At 36.9% G+C, this 20037-nt stretch overlaps 1 protein-coding gene across 1 annotated transcript in view; it reads right to left on the bottom strand.

The window, feature by feature from the left end:
* The window catches only part of EMC2 (ER membrane protein complex subunit 2), a 46666-nt gene extending 26950 nt beyond the window's left edge, over positions 1-19716 (bottom strand). The window contains exons 1-5 of the mRNA XM_009323107.1: positions 19648-19716; positions 13497-13610; positions 10071-10135; positions 5638-5723; positions 2731-2788 (exon numbers count right to left, since the gene is read on the bottom strand). Of these exons, the coding sequence (XP_009321382.1) occupies positions 2731-2788; positions 5638-5723; positions 10071-10135; positions 13497-13608 (321 nt within the window). The 5' untranslated portion in view covers positions 13609-13610; positions 19648-19716. The remainder of the gene's footprint in view (positions 1-2730; positions 2789-5637; positions 5724-10070; positions 10136-13496; positions 13611-19647) is intronic.
* Positions 19717-20037: the final 321 nt, after the last annotated feature.

The following is a 20037-nucleotide window of genomic DNA, read 5'->3' as shown; positions in this document are numbered from 1 at the left end:
CTGCACAATGGCTTCCAGCTCCTCCTGCTTGCCGCCCATGCTGCGTGCATTGGTGTAGATGCACTTGAGCTGGGCTATCGATTTCGCTCCCAGCATCGGCATGCCACCCCTAGGCTCATCTCTAGTGAGCCTGGTTTTATCCCCTTCCCCCTTCAAACCCAGTTTAAAGCCCTCTCAATGAGCCCTGCCAATTCATAAGCAATGATCCTTTTCCCCCTGTGAGATAGCTGGACTCCATCTGTCGCCAGCAGGCCCGGTGCCGTGTAAACCTCCCCATGATCAAAAAAGCCAAAATTCCGCCAATGGCACCAGCCCCTGAGCCACGTGTTGATCAGGTGTGTTCTCCTGTTCCTTTCAGTGTCCTTCCCTGCCACTGTAGGGATTGAGGAAACCACTACCTGTGCTCCTGATCCTTCAACCAGTCGCCCCAGTGCCCTGAAGTTTTCATAATGGAAAAGTCTGCTAGGTGTCTAAAATAAATAATTTTTTGAAAAAGCTTTTTCCATGCTTCTATTTGAAACTGTCAGTCGATGCAAAGTATGATTTTTACATGATTTGTGTGAACAAATGTCTGTGTTTCAGTTACAACACTTGCCAAAATGTTTAATGTATATAAGCAACTCCATGTGTCAGCAAACCAGAAGAAATTGCTATAAGGTAAGGTGAGTGCCAAGACAAACTCAGCAACAGTTTATTTTTTAAAATCTTGAAATATTTATTTTCCTACAGCAGCCACATGTGTGCATGGAAATAATTAACAGGTAAAAGACACAAAGAAATCTGCACATGACAATTTATCAAAACTTTCTATTTAACTTTCACTCTTCACATGCAAGGCTTAGTCAACCTATTCTGTAGTTATATAGCAAGGAACCTTTGCTTTGCATTTAACACTCCACTTCTGTTCTCAGATCCTAAGAAATCAAATAGATCATGCAGCTGTTCTAATATTTACATCTTATGCTTCTAAACATTACCATTTTATGGATCTTTATGATTTTGTTAAGGAGGAAATCCAAATTAGGTAATAGTCATGCATATTACTTATTTAAATGTATCATTTTGTTTTATAAAACTACCCAACAAACCACTGATATGACATTAGCCCTGTTGAGACAGCTGAAGAGTAGAACTGCCAAAAATGCACACTTCAAAGATCTGTGGTCCACAGAAGTCACTGTAATACGGTGCTCCATTTTCCACTGGCTTCAGCAAAAGGTCATAAAATGTGCACCCAGGTGACCTGTTCTTGTGCCTTCACTGTGGATGGGTTCCACCTTGTTCTAACATGACTCTGAAGACTTAGCGTCTCTGAAACTCTTTGGGCCTTACACTGATAAAATCCACCAACATTTACTGCAGACAGCTATGCACCTTGTGCTCAAACTTTTACTCAAAATACTATAGACTTTCAAAGGACAACCGCAGATCACCTACATTTGTCTCACAGAACACAGTTCAAATAGTACTGCTGTAGGGAGAGCGAAAAATAAGAGTGAAGAATTAAAATAGTTCTTTTCACCCTTGCACAAAAAATAGGAGTTCTATCACTGCTAGAAGACACAGACTCTAATCTACCACTGTCGTCTGAGTGCTTAACTTGGTATTAACGTTTTCAGATGTGTTGCCTTGAAAATAATTTTCTGGTTTGGTGGTTTTGGGTGTTTTTTGGTGGTGGTGGTGTTTTGTTTGGGTTTTTTTTTTTTTTACTTTGTTTTGTGGGGGGTTTTTTAATGGTTTAGTTTAAGTGATGGCACTTCATCTATATCCAGCTCTGGCATACCCTACTTAATCCCAGTTATCTGTGTTTCTGTGGGTTTTCCCCTCCTGAATAGCTGACCACATTAAATAAGCTGACTGAAGAAAAGTAGAGATTCAAAACGCACCAAGGAAGGTTTACACGAGACTGCCAAAACATCTGCAATAGCCTAAGTATTACACCTACATAGAAGTTTACCCAATAAAGAGAACCAGCTCCTCAAGACCAAGTAACACAGACAAACACATACCCTCAAACAGTCAATGATTAATAATAATTAACTGACTCTGCAACATGTGATATAAAAATTTGAAACTCCGTACTTTCTGCGTATTTCTAGTTTTATCCTTGTGGAAAAAAAAATGCATGAAAATATATTGCCACAAGTTTCCCTAGACTTTCATTTTGGCATCTAATAGCTCAAGGTGGCTTACACAACCAGTATTCAGAAAATGCTTAGAAGAAAAGTACAGTCTGTCTCAGATTTTTTTTGTTTTTATACGATTGTCAAACTTTATAGCATTTTGATGCAAAAACTAGTAAAGTGTCCCAGACAATAAATCAAAATAACTGCTATTCAAGCACTACCTGAGTGTATTCATACTTAATCTTTAAGTAAGATTAAGCATTAGGAAGACAGAAGACACATGGCAGACTATATTGGTCCTTTAAATACTGAATATTCAGGGAAAATGGAAAAGCTGGAAGGTACAATCTAAACCCTACTAAGACTGCTGAAAAGGTTGCCAGTTATAATCCTGTCTTCTAAATTCACTGTTTAAGCATGTATTACATCACACCTTCTCATCATGAAACAAATCTCATTTGTTCTAATGAAGGTAACAGGTTATAGGAAACTAAAGGAAACAAATACAGTAATACAGGCACACATTTTTCCACAGTGAAACCCACAAAATATAATCACAATTACAAACAGATCATTGCAGTTCAGAAAAATCTTTTAAACTTACTGTGTTAGTTGAATCTTCTTGTAAAATTCTATCATATAACTGGATAGCATCATCATACCTGTTCAAAGAAAACATTCACATCTATTTCTGCTAAGAGAGAACTCCTGACTTTTTGACTGTCCTTGCAATAGTTAATAACCCTCCTGCACTTTTTATACTGAATATATTTAAGCAAACTGTATTCATACAAAATTCTCTTGAGTGAGTGCTAAATATGAACAGCAGTATTTTATGTCACCAAGTTAAAAAAATACATGGTAATTGCTTCATGGAATACTGTTTCAGCAGCAACTTAGATATTTTACACCCAATTTCTTATTCTCCTGTCTGTTCTCTCTTTTTCTGCACCCAATAGATCAAATCATCACATCCCAACTCTCCCTTTCACCTCTCCCAAGAAACAGAAACACCAAAATTTGAAAGGCCATCCAAAATAATGACTTTTCACTTCGCTGTTGTAATTTAAAACTTCATGTAAGTTTTTTCTGTTATGATTTTATGAAGTATAAGCAGCCACATACAATAAACTGGGGGGATTCACACAAGAGTCCACCCTTAGACTATACCATAAATCTGAAAGAAAATGTTTTCCACCATCACTACATAGGTTTTCTTAATTAATTCTGCTATTTAAAGTATGCTCGAAACAGGTTACTCCAGCTGCTATAAACGCTTTAAACCTTCTGGGAAACAGATCTGTGTGTTCAGCTAGCTAGGTACATGACCCAAACTGGACAAATAATTCAATTCAAAACACATTTCACTACACAGCTGTTGTGCTATCACCACATAAGTAGGGCATACTTTGTGTCTTCACGTATAGTTTGACAAGCAGTTTGTCAGAGGTACTGCTGATTGATTTTGATGCTACACATCCCCCTCTCACCTTGGACACCCATTTACATACTCTCACTGCTCCCTAAGCACTGCTAACATTAGCATAGCTCAACTGTCCAGTCCAGTTACCATAAGGTATGAGAACAAATGTGAAAGGAAGCACAAAAGCATAAACAAATAGAAGGTGACTCCTACAGACTTGAGCAGACGTGCTGTAAAATGCTGTATTCATGTTCTCTGTTAGTTGCTACTTCACCAAATGTATTCTACAAGACTGAACATGATGGCCATAACCCCAGCTTTACAGGGTGAAGTTCCAGAATACTATTCTTTTGATTAGCAAGTGTCTACAGGGATGTCTCAGTCTACAGGCATGTTCTTCACTGTTTCCTCTTCCTGCTGGGGAAGGCAGGATCCTTCCTAGATCCTAGAAGTCACCTGGAATTTCACAAGAAGCTCACTTCTTCAATTGAAAATATGATCCCTCCAGCCTAAGTCTCCCTAGGCTTCATTTATAGTCAGTGGAGAGAGACAGGCTTCTCCAGGGCATGGCTTGGAGCACCTGCAGATGGGTTCCTGTTCAAGACCACCCAGAGCTGAAGCCTCTTTATTCTCTGACTTCTGGAGAAAATCTATGAAGCTGAAACCTCAGCTTTCATTAATGCCTCTGCTCCCCTGATATTCCAATCTCAAGGATCTAACCTGACAGAGATAATTTTTATGAGCACTTTCAGAAAACTGTGGCTCAATAGCACTTCAGTGCTGAAACAACACATAATGTTTGTGTGGCAGTCATCTCCCACAAAGATCTGTTCCCATGCAATAACATCTTCAAAGTAGTCACATAAGCCTAAACAGAATTATGATCTTTTGCACTTCCGAAGAGGTTTCAGGAAGGGGGGAAATCTGCTGCCATTCTCCAACTGTCTTCCTATCCTATATCAAATGAAGACAGAAAGAGAGCTAAGTTTAATGGAAATTCTTCATGAATGTGATATAAAGTGAGTGTGAAACGTGGAGCATCTAGTTGCCCCGAGACTGCTCCTGTGGCTGTGGAGTCCAGTTATCCACTCTTTTCGAGCCAAGCAATGGACATTCATTGGTGGCTCATATCAAATAACGTTTTCAATGCTAATTTTGCAAGAATGCAATGAATGAAGTACATCTGCTAAATAAATATTTTTTTTAAAAAAGCATTTAGGGTTTAGTTCTAAGTTCTAATTCCTTTGTACCAAGATGTCCCAAAGGCTCCAAATCTCACCAATTCTGTATGCAGAATGTGGCATGGAACAGATTTGCAAGCATTCAAAGTCACTGGAAGCTGGAAGTCCTTCTCAACACCCAAGACAAGCGCTTTAGAACAGAATGTTATCAAAGATGTATCCAAGAAGAAAGGCGGACAATAAAGGTCAACCCCAAGCCCTGAGGTCATTCATCTTGTAAAGCTGTAACGTTTTAAGCTGTTCATGATTTTAATAATTCCTGTTAAACTTAGTATGTTATAACACTTCTATAGGATATTCAAAAAGGTCAGTCTGATTTTTAGGTTCTGCCATTCTATTCCATATGTTTTTTGAGTTTTCTATAACAAACTCTATAGATTTAATCCTTATTAAGTTCTACTGGATTTATCCACACTCAGAAAACAAGGGAAAAGAACTACATCCTGCGGTAATTAGGAGCATAGGACAACAATGAAGGCAAAAACACGCTGGCACTGATTTTCATATGCTGCTCTAGCTCCGTGAGATGAAACGTATACCTCACAGACTTCGCCAAAAAAGTGCCTAGTGTTTTACTGTATAATGACTTATGCTGTCGAGTAAGAGATCTTTTTAATCTATGAAGTCTGATGGGAAGATTACAAATATATAACACTGCATAGTACATGCAAAAAGGCAATAAAAATTGCAATCTAAACATTATACTATGATCACGCACACCATTATTTTCTGTAAAGAAACTGCCCAGCATTGCTTTGCCGTATTTTTATAGTGCCTGAATCCCTTTTTAAGAAAGGGCAAGCACCTTTCCAGACAGAAAGTACATTTTTTTAAATTCAGGTTTTACCTTTCCATAGCTTCAAATCGCATTCCAGTTAATCGTTTAACTCTGTGGCTCCCAGGAAACTGCCGCCTTAGTTCCTGAAGACAAAACTATACAAATAAAACCAAAAATACTATTATGAATATAATTATCTACACAGAAGCTGGAAGGAAAACAAAAAAGTCCTTGGCTGATAATTTAACAACCTGAAATGGCACTTGTGAGTAAAAGCAAATACCAATTTTTGAAATAAGCAATAAAATGTATTGATAAAGAGAAGCTCAGAAACTGAAACTTGGTCTGTTAGAAGACTAATTCTAAGAAATATCTTCCATATAGGTCATTAGATCGTCAGGCCTTCTTGGAAATAGTTATTTGTCTAGAAAATTAAACTCACCTACTAAAACAGTTCTGATACCATTAAAACTTGAAGTATACTTAGTTGCCTGATAATAACACAAGACAGTAAAAAACAAAATAAAGATGGTAAGAGCTTATGTGATACTTCTTCAATAAATGGATATCTCACAATGGAACAAACTATGCTAATACTATGCTCTGTGTTTATTTTTAAAATAAAACTTTGAAATCCAAAGCAAATGTTTGTCACTGGCTTGGGCTGAGCATCCTGGCAGAAAAGGCATAGCTTCTGACTCCTGAAATCAATGAGACACCTGGGCTGGATAAAAGGAATTCATCACAGGCAGATTTCTCCGGATGAGCGAAAAAGGATGTTTGGTAGAGGGACTGAGTCACAACTTCCCCAGAGCAAACTAACTCTAACCATATCATGAATGTGGCTAGATAGCATTGCAATATTTGTAACTGTCTCATTACGGTGGGAGGCAGGACAGTCCCCAGACTCTCAAAAAGGCCAGTGGTTTCAATCACATTAAAAGCTACAGACAGAACCCTCCTTTTCCAGGCATTTTTTTATACAGCTCAGCTTATAAACTTGTTCTTCAGCCCTAAGGTTCTAGCAGAGGCCTATCTACTTAATCTGTTCCATCTCACCACATCCACTGGTCAAAGGAAAAATACAGAAGCAAATCAGTAAAAATTAGCAGGTTCCCTCTCTGTTTCTGTAGATAAACAGGTCGCTAGAGCACAGCAAAGAGAAATAGTCACATCTCTCTCAGCTGCAAAAAAAATAGAGAAGGAAGAGAGAAAGGAAACAGTAATCAAAGAAGTAATGCTCAGCCTCAAGTAAGCACAGAATATTTTCACCATGATCATCTTAGTTTCCAATGAACCAAGATCTCAACAATGCAATTTCACATAGCAAGACTCAGGTTTAGTAAAGAAACAGTTTACTGGCACTCTGAGCGATGTCTAGGTGAACTGTTGCTGCTCTGGACAACAAATTGTCATAAAAAACGGCATGTACTTAGCAGCACATTACATGAGGTCTGAACTAATCTGTGAACATTCTTAAGAGACAGGAAAACTTATATAAAACTCCAGAAAAGCAGTTCCACTCCAGCTTTTGTACAAATAACGTTCTAGATTTTGAAAAGAACTTTTGCAGACAATAAATTCACCCTGTGGCCCAGTGATCTGGGAATCCCATAGGACACTGATTTTCAGTATAAAAACATGAGCTGCTTTTCTCCAATAAAATTTTTAAATGTCAAAAATTGTAGCATTTGCAATAATACTAAACTCCACAATCTGCAGATGGACTTTTACATCTAGAAAAATGCCACTGACAATATAAAAAAAGCTGATGAAGTAGCACTCAAGTGCAGGAGTCATACAAAACCAGAATTATTCATGTTAGATCTGACTACATGATCGTTATCCAACCAACTACAGCAGCCGGAGGGCCAAAATAAACTCCTGTAGATTAAGACATCAGACACAATAAAGTGACATGAAAAGTTGTGAGACAGTCATGAACAATTCACTGCAACACTTTCGAAAACAAAAGTGCATGAATAAACTGCACTAGCTATATCTTCAAAATGTTCTGGACACAGCAGCGCTGCATGTCCTCTTTTTAAATTTAACCTGTAATCCCCATAATCCCCAATGTTATTGAGGACTGGTTCTACATTATGTCAATAATCTACTTTCGAGATTCTCTCAGAAACTCAGCAGTTACAATGGCAAACCTCATTTGTATGGGAAACTTTAATTTGCAGTTAACTTGCTTTCTGATTTTTTTAATCACATAGGTTTTTAATTTTAAAGGTCTGACAAAGGCAAAGAAATGTTAACCTGGACTTCAGCATGTAAAACACTGGTAGTGCAAGTGCCTGCCTACAGTAGCTGATTTCACTAATACAGGTGTATGAAAGAACTGGCTGATTGCAGTAGGGGCATGCATTATGCATAGTCATTTTGTGCAGGACGGAGAGGATAACAGTAATAAAAAGAAAAAAGGAAAAGAAAAAACAGTCAGATAAATGACTCTGAAAACCATCTCAGCCTCCTCATTTGGAGCAGATGAGACCTATCCCCCTAAGCAAAATGCATCACAGCTGTCAAAAGCTCACTGCTAAAAAACTGAATTTCCAAAGCTGTTTGTCTACTTTGGGGCTACAGCTGTAGCAAAAAACCAAATATGATGTTGACTTGTTTGAATTAACTACTTCTTTATTATAAATCAATCAAATTTAAATAAAAATAAAAAACCAACTAAGTTTCCCTCTAAGCTTTTAACCTTCTTTCTGAGCTGCATATGAAATGTTGCACTCCCTCATCTCAAGCAATATTCCTTAAAGGGCACAGAAACTGAAATTTAAAATCCCTGCCAGGGTTAGTAAAAACAAATAGTGTTTCACAACTGATCTTTCAACACTGGCTCCCTCAACAATTTTGTAAAAGTCTTTCTAAAAAGACCCTGAAAATAAAGACCAAAACTGTTTTAGATGTACATAAGAAAACAGAAATACATTTATTTAAACAGTAAGTCTATTTGGTTTTGTTTAAACAGACAGCTACACTACAACAGTATTTTCTTCTGAGGAACAAAAGAAAGGGAAGTTCAGTGGGTTCATGACAAGTTCAGCGTGTTGTGCTGTATTTTCCAGTGTACTCCATTTTACCATTACATATGGGATGCAAGATAAACTTGTCTAGTTCTGCCTACTTTCAAATTGCCCTTCTCCCAACTACATCCTCTAGTCTGACCCCTTGTATATCACAGACCGTTAAGTTTCACCCAAATGACATCACATGAAGCTCAAAGACTTTATGGGGTATTTTGCCATCTGACAGAGAACAAGGCACTGGAAGAGTAATCCCCATGAAAGACCCGGACTCCTGAAAATATCTTTCTTTCTACTTAGAGTAAGCTCAAGCTTGCTGGCTTTCAGGGCCCAAGACAAGCTCATGGCTTTTTTCACCAGTGTTTTGTGAAAGAGGGATGAAAAGATTATTAAAATTTGCCTGCAAAACACTCGTGCCTTTTTCAGTTGCTGCCTTTAAAGGATTAGCTAAGCTTGGTTGGGTTTTTTTGTTTGTTTCAGTGTTTCTTCATTTTTAATCTAGTGAACAGGTGTTACAGTTCTAAATAAACTCATTTTATCTTGTTATTTGTACAATTCAAATAAATTTGCATACAAATTGACTAAACCCAAATATCCATTAACAATATTTTTATCAAGAATCACTGAATAATTTGGATTGCAAGGGACCTTCAGAGGTCACCTGCTCCAAATCCCCACTCAAAACAGAGCCAGCTTCCAAGTGAGTGCAGGGCCATATCCCAATCCATTTCTGAGCATCTCCAAAGGAGATTCTACAGCTTGTCTGTGTCATTTGTCCCAAAGTGTTCACTAACCCCACTGTTAAAACCTTTTTCCTAATATCTAGTTGGAATTTCCTTTGTTGCAGCTTACGTCTCTCACACTTGTCTTTTGCTGCACACCTACAAAAATCTGTCTCCACCTTCTTTATACCTTCCCATTAGTACAAATTCAAAGATAGCAATAAAACCCGTTCTTAGCTTTCTCAAGACTTAAGAAACCCAGATCTCTCAGCCTTTCCTTATACATTATGCAGTCCAGCTCCTTATTCATCTTGAAGACTTCATCAGTATGTCAATGACTTTCTTTGATGATAGCCAACATGACATATAATACGATATGCATGACAGGACGTTTTACCTCAAAATATTCAAAAAACCAATATAATTTGAGAGTTTTTCAATAAACAAACAGTCTCTGTACAATTTGGCAACTTCAATATTATTCTTGACATTTAGCCCATATCAGAGTAGCTGTAAATATTTTCATGGCTATTGGAAGAGACATGATCTGTCTAAACAAAAGTTACACATTAGAGAAGGTGGGTGGAGGCGGTTTCTTCCCAGCAGTGTGTTTCTTGATAGATATTCTACAAGTCCAAGCTATGGAGTACAGACTATCCTGTAACTGTCCAAAGAACTATCTGGAAGAGACACCCAGAAAGAAAGCTTAAGGTTTGAGGGAAAAGTCAACTTGAAAACTTACCAATGCCAAATCATCTCGACTGCAGTCCAGGGCAGCAATCATCACCTGTTCATATATTATCCAAACTGGACACAAAAGAGACATTAAATACAGATTTCATTTTTTTTAAGATAATGGGAAACACCTACAATGTAAATAAGATTAATGAATTCTGTCTGTGTATTTTTCCCCTTCCACTCCTGTGGATCACTACTGAAACAGGGACATTTAAAAGAACTGCTGGAATTAATTAAAAACGCATTTAAGCAATTTTATTGCTTTTAGTAACAAAGTACCTTTTGACATCTTGAAAGGCAAAAAAGCTCTAATTCTCTGCTTTTCCTAACATTATAGCTGCAGTCTTCTAAACAGTTCCCCATTAGGACTTGCTCTCTGATGAGACCTGAAGAACAGCCCTTTGGGCTAGAAAGAAAACAAATTTCCCTTAACTGTTTCACTGCTGGAAGTCCTACAAATGTTGTCTTCTTCCTAGATTTGAACAATTTCTCTAAATCAATAACAGATTACATTATCTCTGTTCTAGGCCTACCGAGGTCTTGAACATAAAGAACTTAACAGCGTAGCTACACAAGTTGCAGAAAAGAGAGGTTATAGTAGAGGGAAACATGTAATGTGAGTATTAGAAGTACTAAGTGTTTTGAACTCATGTAAATCCAATCAGGTGCACCCAATATTTCACAGAACTGAAACAGAAGCAAATGTCTTCCAAAATAAAAATATAAGATAAAAATAAAATATAAAATAAAAATAACAGAGGCCCTCTCATTTTTAAAAATAGTTTCTATGATATGAATTTCCAATATTTCTTGCTAAGTATACAAAAGAAGAGAAACAGGCATTAATTTGCCTGTAACCTCTCTTCCCCATTAGAACTATTTGTAAGACACATATTCTATTTTTATTAATGTATACATTTTTTCCATGAATGTAAAAATACATACATAGACACAGACAAAATACAGATAACATATCCATGATATAAATTCTATATTATATTTAAAAAACAGAATCTAAACACAAGAATAAGATGCTTTTATAGTTTATGAAATTGCTCTCCCCATTCGATCAAACCTCTACTTCGATACTCTAACTCTAGCACAGGTTAGTGTCAGATATCAGGTAAGAGAACACTTGTAAAAGAATCAAGTATCCAGTCCAGAGGGACGTGTTTTTCTGATCTGTACTAGGGCTTTCTTGTTCAAGCTTAAAAAAAAAAAAAATCCAAAAAAAGCCAAAGGTCTTCTTCCTCTACTTTGAAGTCCAACTCTATAGCTTTGGACTACTGATTGTCCATAAGAAAATCCGAACTTTTCATTAAAATCATGATGTGGATAATAGTATCCCCACCCCTTAGACTGAATATTCAATAAGTTATTTTTATTTTAAAAACACTAATAATGAGAAAATCTTTTTTTTCTCCCAATTACATTGGATGTCGTCTACCTGAGGACGCAAGTTACAGAGAAACTGAAATAATCTACCCCATTGCATTCATTAGTTTCCCTTCTATATGCATTCTGAAATTAGCCATTGTAATATCCAGGTATTTTCTGAAAACACGAGAAGCAGAAAGACTAACATCCATCATATACAACTCATTCACCTTCCGTGACTACCCAAGAAAGAATTCTAGGTCTACTATAGGTGTTTGGGGTTTTTTTTGGTTCTTGTTTTTTGTTTGTTTGTTTTTAAAACTGTATACAGTTGCTATTCTGATACTACTTAAAAAAAAAAAATTAAACAGAATGCAAATATGTAAATAAATTTCAGATACTTCTATGCATTTGCTAAAAACCTCAGGAACATTGCAGCTAATTTACCTAATGAATCCTGAATGCCAAGTTTACAAAAGAACAAAATGCATCTATCTCGAAAAGGAGGACAAACTCAGCACTGACAAGAAAGGAATGACTCAGCCTGTATTACTGAGAACAATGTTTCAGAAAGGCATCAGTAAGATCTGAGAGTAGTATCAAGCTCCTCAACAATTTCTTATTAAAATACAGTTCTCATAAATTACTAGCAACATGGTAAGAAGAAAGTAAAATCAAGGTTAGTTCTCAGAGTTCTTCTAAAGCAGAGGGAACCTACGACAACTCTCTTACAGGTGGGTGTATTAAGCCTACCCGTGCAGTCTTAAAACAAGCATGTTCCTCATGGTTACAGTGCAAGACCCCCTCACAGTGCAGCATCTTCTTCAGGCACTGAATCTCCAAACGCACTTCATGACTCACTGCTATGCATAGAGGTGTCTTCCATACATGATACTTTGGGTAGATGATCCATGTATTTATATCCAAAAAAGCACAACATTTGCAGTGGCCAAGTTCCTTACAACAGAAGAACTCCAGAACAGAATTAGAGCTCAGAGGGTGCAAGACAGAACCATAGCAAAGCATCAATATAAAACAAATCCTATCTGCAGAACCCCAAACTCAATACTGAAAGATTCCTCACCTGACAAGAAAGGGAGGCAAAGTGTCTTTCTAAAATGACTATGTGGATTTTAATTCCTGGAACACTGTATGAAGTCGGGTATTTGAAATTAAAGTTAACTTACTAAACTAACTGAACAAGGTAACTAACTGAACAAAATCGTATCAAACACTGTAACTTTTATTAGTAAATACAATGCACTACTGTGGCTATATAACAGCAGTTAATAAAATGAAAGAACTACCAGAGAAGTGTATTAAAGAATGTCTATATTAAATTACCTGAAATTAGGGAAAAATAAGAAAGAATGAACATAAAAATAAAAACCTGTGTGAGATTAATATGCAAACCTATACAAATCTTGATAGCATTTTGTTATATTTTATTTTATGCTTATAGTGAAGAGTGCTATTGTATTGTGATGTTTCTGATCAATTCTCTTTTAGTATGAAATGTAATATCCAAGCGTCTGTCTACTGATATTAGTATAAGGTAGTTAAAATCCCCTGAAAATAATAATTTCATGAATAGTGGAAACTTAGACTTAACTTCAACTGTAATATCACAAATGTAATGTTAGAATAAAAACAGAGTATCAATTCCTGCAGTATGTGTAACTTGATTAAGGACTAGTTTTCTCTGTTATAAAAAGACACTTTTCTATTTTTGCCATGGTGTTGCAGAACAGAAAATCAGTCAAATGACAGCTAGATAACAGTTTCACGCTAAGTTTTCACATAAAGGTCTTACTACTAATCTAGCAAACTAACAGTTCTAGTAAGTAATTTTTCCATCTGTTTTCACTGCAGCCCATACTTGAAAAAGAAATAAAAGCTAGGAATTCTGGCAGCCTATTAGGCTAAGAAAGTAATATATATTTCATCAACATCAGCAGATACAGAAAGGCAACACAGAAGTACAAAATAGAGGCTGAAAAGAGAAAACAAAATCAGATAATGGAAGTTTTAAAAATAATGATTGTTCACTTACTGTCATCTCCAAGTTTAGATGCATATTCATTAATTAACTCTTCTCCAACATCCACTATCTGTTCACTGTTTCGGTAGTTTTCTTCCCTCCATTTCCTCATTTTATCACGCATATCTGGGGGCAAAGGGGAGAAAAAAATAAAAAGAAAATTTTGAGATTTCCAGATAGTAATGGAATTTGAATTTTATTTCTGGAAAATTTGCGTATGAAAAATGGGTTTAGAGAGCAATAGATGTAAAAAGAGTTACTTCTACTAATATTAGAAAACTACCAGAGAACAGATAGGTGTATCAGACCTCTGAAACCATATCGCACAAACCGTACTCATGATCTCATGCTCTAATATAATCAATTCAACTTTTAAGTTTGCAGTCTCTCAGGTTAGTAACATATGCAGTAAAAAAACCTTATACCTAGTTATCCAATAAATAATAGAATTTAACAGACATTACCCATGGTTAGGAAAAATAGGCTACAAGAGATTTCTCCCAAGTAGTTTCACACATTTACAAACAGTACTAAAATTGCATTTCTGCTCCAGGTGAATAAATTTTCACTTGAAGTATTAGAAAAACTATAACAACTCAATCACTGCTCACATTTATCAGTGTAAGCAAAATGCTGTGAACTTCCACTCTAAAAAGAATCTACACACTCCTACAGAAAGGAGCCTCAGGAAAGGCAGACATGGAAATGAAGGCTTTCTACACCAGGGAAGCGCCCAAAAGTATAAAAATCATCACTGTTTATCTAGGTAAGATAGAAAAGACAGTTTATTTTCGCATTAGGATTTTTGTTTCAAGAGTACATTTACTATGAATCAGATCTCCAAGAGAGCAGGCATACATATGAAGTCAGCTAGAGAGCACTGCCTAGCCTAGGTTTTATTTATCCTCTGGGTCAGGCAATTGCTAAGAATGTGATTTTATATACACGTATACATTTATAGACATGTAGATGTTCCATATACAAGAACAAATTTTGAGGAAACTTACGGAAAATAGTTTTCCTTAATAGATAGTGGCTTTACTAATATGAAGGTACCATGACAACTGTTGCCAATATTTTTTTAAACTTTACAACAGCTGGAAAAACAAACACAATGATAGATCTAAACGCTGTCAGTTTTTCTTGCACTTCAAAATGCATAGTTAACATAACCGACAGTAAAAATTAAGCACTGAACTTTTCTTCCATCTACCTGAAGTGATCTCGGATCGCTCATAAGACTGTTACTGTGCTACATTTTGTATTTTGAAATTCAACCAAAACCACCACAGGGTTACATTTCATATGCATGGGTAAAATTAAATGGTTCTAGACACACGATGGTCCCTGGAAATTCAAAGTTAGACAGCAAGAATGTGAGAGAACACAAACATTCACAAAAGCTGACAAGCTAAACCCATAAAAATAAATAAGCTGTCTGATTTCTACCTACTCATTTACTTGGAAGTTATCAATGCCTCCATTCCAGCGTGATTCCAAATGGAATAGTGTCTGAATTATGTATAACAGAACGCACGTCTACCATTCATCACCCAAATACAGCATTTACAGCGATGGAAAAAAACTGCAGGACAGAGAACAGTGTATCAGCTGATGACCAGAAAACAAAGTAGAAATAAATGTTCTCATTCATGTGAATCTATCGAGAGGCTCGTTAGTTTTAGAAATACTGAATTTTAAGTAAAAGGTAGAAGAAAGAAAATGCTAAAAACTGCAGTAAAACTTATGCAAAGCTTTTTATAATGTTGTCAAACAATGAATTTTTCACTATGAAAGCTATCAAAAGAGTCAGCCAATAATAATTTAACTCTTGGAAGCAAATCTACATACAGCACGTAATACAAGGCTGGGCAGTAGCAATCGTGGACTTCAGAAAAAAAATAATTGTTAAAGAAATGTCTAGTTTTAATTACAATTACTCCTGTCACATATATAGGCTGGTCCCAAGCAACTGACACATTTGTTTTAGTGTTACTCTTAAATTAGCAAGCTTTGCTCATGTAAATCAAAACATTACAAGTTCAAAGGAGCAGACGCATTTGCCACAATGTTTGTTGTTCCCTAAAACCATGCAAGCAGTCTACAGGAAGCCAAAAGAAATAACCTGTTTTATTTTTGTGTCTGTTAAGGCGTCAGTTAATTTGGCCTAAGCAACCAGATACGAAGTAATCCTCTTATAATTACTTATACTTCGATTGTCTAGATGGATCATAGTTTTCAAGCCCTCGATATCTAAAAGCACCTGATGAAATGAAGGAAGTTACCCCTATTAGTAGAGACATACACTGCATACTCCAAAACATTACCTTGACATATAACAACTGCTACCACCAGCAGTCACTCAGGGATGCCATAACCATTATACTTCTAGAGCTCATTTGAGTATTGTTCTTCTGTTACAGACACCAAATCTTCCACCGCACCTCAGCTCCAGCCACTCTCATCTTACAAAATATGAATCAAACAAAAACACCCACAAATCCACCAATTCAATAAGCTGACCTAAACGCACAGGGAGTGTAACGGCCTGGCGACTGCTCTCTGCGGGTCTCCAGACCCCTATCCTTACCCGGACACCTAGCCGGTACTGTGCAGGTAAAGGCAGCTCAGCTGGGCACTGCCGATGCTGCCTTTAACCGCAGCAACTCAGCTTGCAAAGTGGCCTCAACTAAAATCCCAGCATCTCACCTTTGCCTGTTGTAATCCCATAAATTCATATATAAAATACAGAGTAAACTGATCTGTCCCTTTGATGACAACTAAAAATTAGGAATACCTAAAAGCAAGCAAACACAGCACAGAACACAACAAAAACACCACACCAACATTTAATTGCACACAAATTATGACAGAGGTAAAATGTTAGACTGTTTTCTATTTCCTCAAGTCTTTCCATACAAAGTAAATGTGAATTCAGTTTCTAAGTCGTAGGAAGGGACCAATTTTGTCACCTAAAGTGGACTCTAACGACTAGAGACACTAAAGATAGAAGTGTTCACTTTTAAAATTCATTTGGGATTTTGTTATATATGATGTTCCCCAATACATACATTTGCAAGAAAATGGCCTTGCATATATAGACTGTTAAATTTCATCTAAGGCATTTTATATTTTCAAAAATTACAAAGAATTCCTTGAAAAAAGTGTCACATGAACATGTAACAAAAACTCGTAGTACGCCACTACTTAAGCAGTGCCATTTTTAACACAGAAAACGGCAATACTAATTCAACGATCCAGAAAACTTAAGTAATTTAAGCAACAGTCATCATGAGCTATTCAAAATCTTCCAAAATGTTCTTTTCACTTGTTTTCAATTTATATGAAAAGAAATCTAGTTTAGAGAATATGCCGTCCCTTTCTCTTTTTGGTTTTGATATCCAATGAAGAAGAATTATCGACTGGAACAAGAATTGCCATGACAGCATTCAAAGATCTCCAGAAAGCCCGTCTATCACTAGCCAAAAGTCACTGCTTCATTCCAGCTGGGTTTGAGATGTTAACACTATTATCCTTCTGTGCAAGGTAGAGAAGTAAAAGAAAACCTGGTTTGTTTTGTCCAATTCTGACAATATGTCAGATGAATTTTCTGTGAAAGCCAATTGTCATTTTATTAGTTCTTGACTATCATGACTGCTTCTTATTTAAAGATCGCGCTAATTCTGCACATGCAAGCTAACTTGTGTGCTATAACACCTGCTCCTAAAATGAAGTTATTCAGGTGTATTTTTCTTTTTTTTTTCCTTAAGTATTTCCACTCACGGGCCAAATTAATCTTTAATGTACCACTGAAACTATGTTAAATATTTATGAACAGTCTCCATACAGTTCTACATGGCTTAGGAGGCTCCTGTAAGAGTCTCCACATCACCAGTTACGACTGACGTGCTAAACTACTACATCAGGCTTCTTTGCCAGACTTGCAATTCTTGGCTCCCTGTCACTCCACGTAGTTTCCAATTCTTGTAAATATGCAGGAAGCAGGAAAGAGAATGCCATTTTCTACAGGATAATTAGCAACAGTGGCAAAAAAAGGAGCGACGTATCACCTTAGTCTCAAGTAAGCTGTAAAATACATGATGCATGTCCACATATAAGCATTTCTTTTAATACAATAGCACCCTGAAGCCACGTTTGGATCATCTAAGTCCACTGATCAAGATCCTGAAGTTAAATGAGAGGTTTTCCTGCTCCACAGGTTTAAAAATACACTTTAAAGCTCAAGACACAGCTGCAGACAAAGTAAAGAAAGAAGAAATAAAGACAACATCTCCAACAGTAGAAATCAGAGTTATTTTCAGTTATTTTTCCTAACCAACTGTGCAATGCATTCACCTAACGTACAATTTAATCACTGTTTAAACTCCCACCTTTGTCCCAAAGAATCTGAGTGAAAAAGCAAAGCAAGGTACAAACTGTATTTCATCTGCCTCATGTTATTCTTCTTCCCTAACCTCCAATCACAGTTTCATCTTCGAGCAATATGTAAGTAAAAAGCATCTTGTTTAGAAAGGACTGAGTATATAAAGGACATTTTTCAGATTAATACCAACCATACACCTGCTTTCGTAGAAATTAAGTGTTTTAGACAAATTCAAGATGAGCTACATTCAATGCCTAGAGCTGTGTTCAAGTTCTTTGCTAGGGACTAGGTCCCAACGCTGCTGGGATCACCTCGCTCATGAAAAGCCTCATTGCACCAGGGATCTGTTAAAGTACACATGGAGTAGAGAGAAGAGCCTTTGCATGGTCCGTTGCAGGAATCTGTTCATTTTTACTTTACTTTGCATCTCTTAAAATAGAGGAAAAAAATACAGAATTTTTCAAATGTGTGCTTCTAAAGCACAGACAGCTGCTTGTACCAATGCAAGTCTTCAAGGTTTTCCCCTACACTCCAAGTCTTTCATTTGGACATAAACTGGAAGATACCAACTTAGAAGTTGGTATGACAAAACACCCCAGCTAGTCCCCAAAAATCTCCTATTCAGCATACCCCTACGCAAAACCATGCACCTAGCACAATGCCGCAAATGTCAGTCAAAACTCTTGGAAACAGAACATGGAGGTTATTTCCAAGTGTAGGATGCTTACCTTCCTATGAATTAGCCAAGTCCAAAAGCAGTAAGCTTAAGCATCCCATACCCAGCCTTTACATTAGAGCATAAAGACACCAACTCTGCAATACTCTCAGCCAAAACAATCTAGGGCTGAATGTACAGAAACATATCCACAGCGCACGTTACCTCCCCTGTGAAAAAAATCTCATTTCTCTTTCCAATCACTGGCACCTGAGAACAACAGGAGGAAAAAAAAAAATCCCTAAATCTCTGGTTTTTGTAACAATTTCTGTTCAAACAAAATAAAAACTAGAAAAGTTCTTCACACAAGCTGTTTTTAGAGCAACTTTTCGGAAAGCCTAACAGTAACACTAGTAATGCCCCATACAACCTCCCTTCCCGTATAGCGGCCTGCCTGTTCTCTATCCAAGCTGAGCTCCACAACCGCTATACCTTCTCACAAGAGATATAAAAGAACAGGCAACCAATCTTTTCCCAAAGTGCTAAATTAGTCTAACGACATCATGGTGATGCAACCAAATATCTGAGCAAACTACCTATAAACCAACCACCAGACACACTGGCAAGAAAGCCCTCTTCTTAATCCTTAATCATTCAGTTACAGCACTATTTTCTTCAATACCGGCTAAAATATTTTCTGAGATTAATGCAATTTGAGCTGAGAACGGAGTATTTCAAATTCCGTTTTGTTTTGGAGTCCTCTATAAAAAGGTGCAGGAAAGACAGCATGGGCACTATTTCTGATGGGCAAGCTACTAGCATCTGCTAAAATACATCCCATGCAATGTTTCTCCTCTTATCCCCACATTACAAAACCAAACTAATCAATAATCTATGCTCAGGGAATTATTCTATTGCTCAATTATTTCTTCACAGATTAGCAATAAATAAATAAAAAAATAAAGATCACAGCTTCTTTCTGCGTTATCTTCTGTACTGTATAATGTTTGCAATGTATTGGACCACCTAGCTAAAGGTTCCCCCTTTATGGCCAAAATTATGAAGCAGCGTTAATTTATTCCTGACAGGAGACTGTAATGGGCTCGAGTACAGTATGAACTCACATTTGAACACCTACTTATGACAGCAGAAGAACCATTCAGAATGCCAGGTAAACCACAAAAAGTATTGCTATAAAAAAAAAAATAAAAATCATTGTGATCGAACAGGTATGAAAGCTACAAAGACCCAGGGAGCAGGATTTTCAGAAACTTTTATGTCACTTCACAGCTTCTGGGAGTTCCTCCACAAATGCTTATCATCAACTTTTAGGAAAAGATCAGGTAATTTTCAGGCGTTCCGAAAGGTGAACTGAGACACAAACCGCTGACCCAGCCAAGGAGCCATTTTTCCCTGTAAGTGCTGTGTTAGTATTCTGGGGCAGCTGGGAAGCAGCGGGAAGAACGCCAAACACTCTCCTCTGGGGAAACGGGGGTCCGTCCCCGCGAAGCGGA

Source organism: Pygoscelis adeliae, unplaced genomic scaffold, assembly GCF_000699105.1.
Source record: "Pygoscelis adeliae isolate BGI_AS28 unplaced genomic scaffold, ASM69910v1 Scaffold174, whole genome shotgun sequence".
Taxonomy (NCBI): Eukaryota; Metazoa; Chordata; class Aves; order Sphenisciformes; family Spheniscidae; genus Pygoscelis; species Pygoscelis adeliae.
Note: the sequence above shows the minus strand (reverse complement) of the source record. Positions and strands in the feature narration are given on the sequence as shown.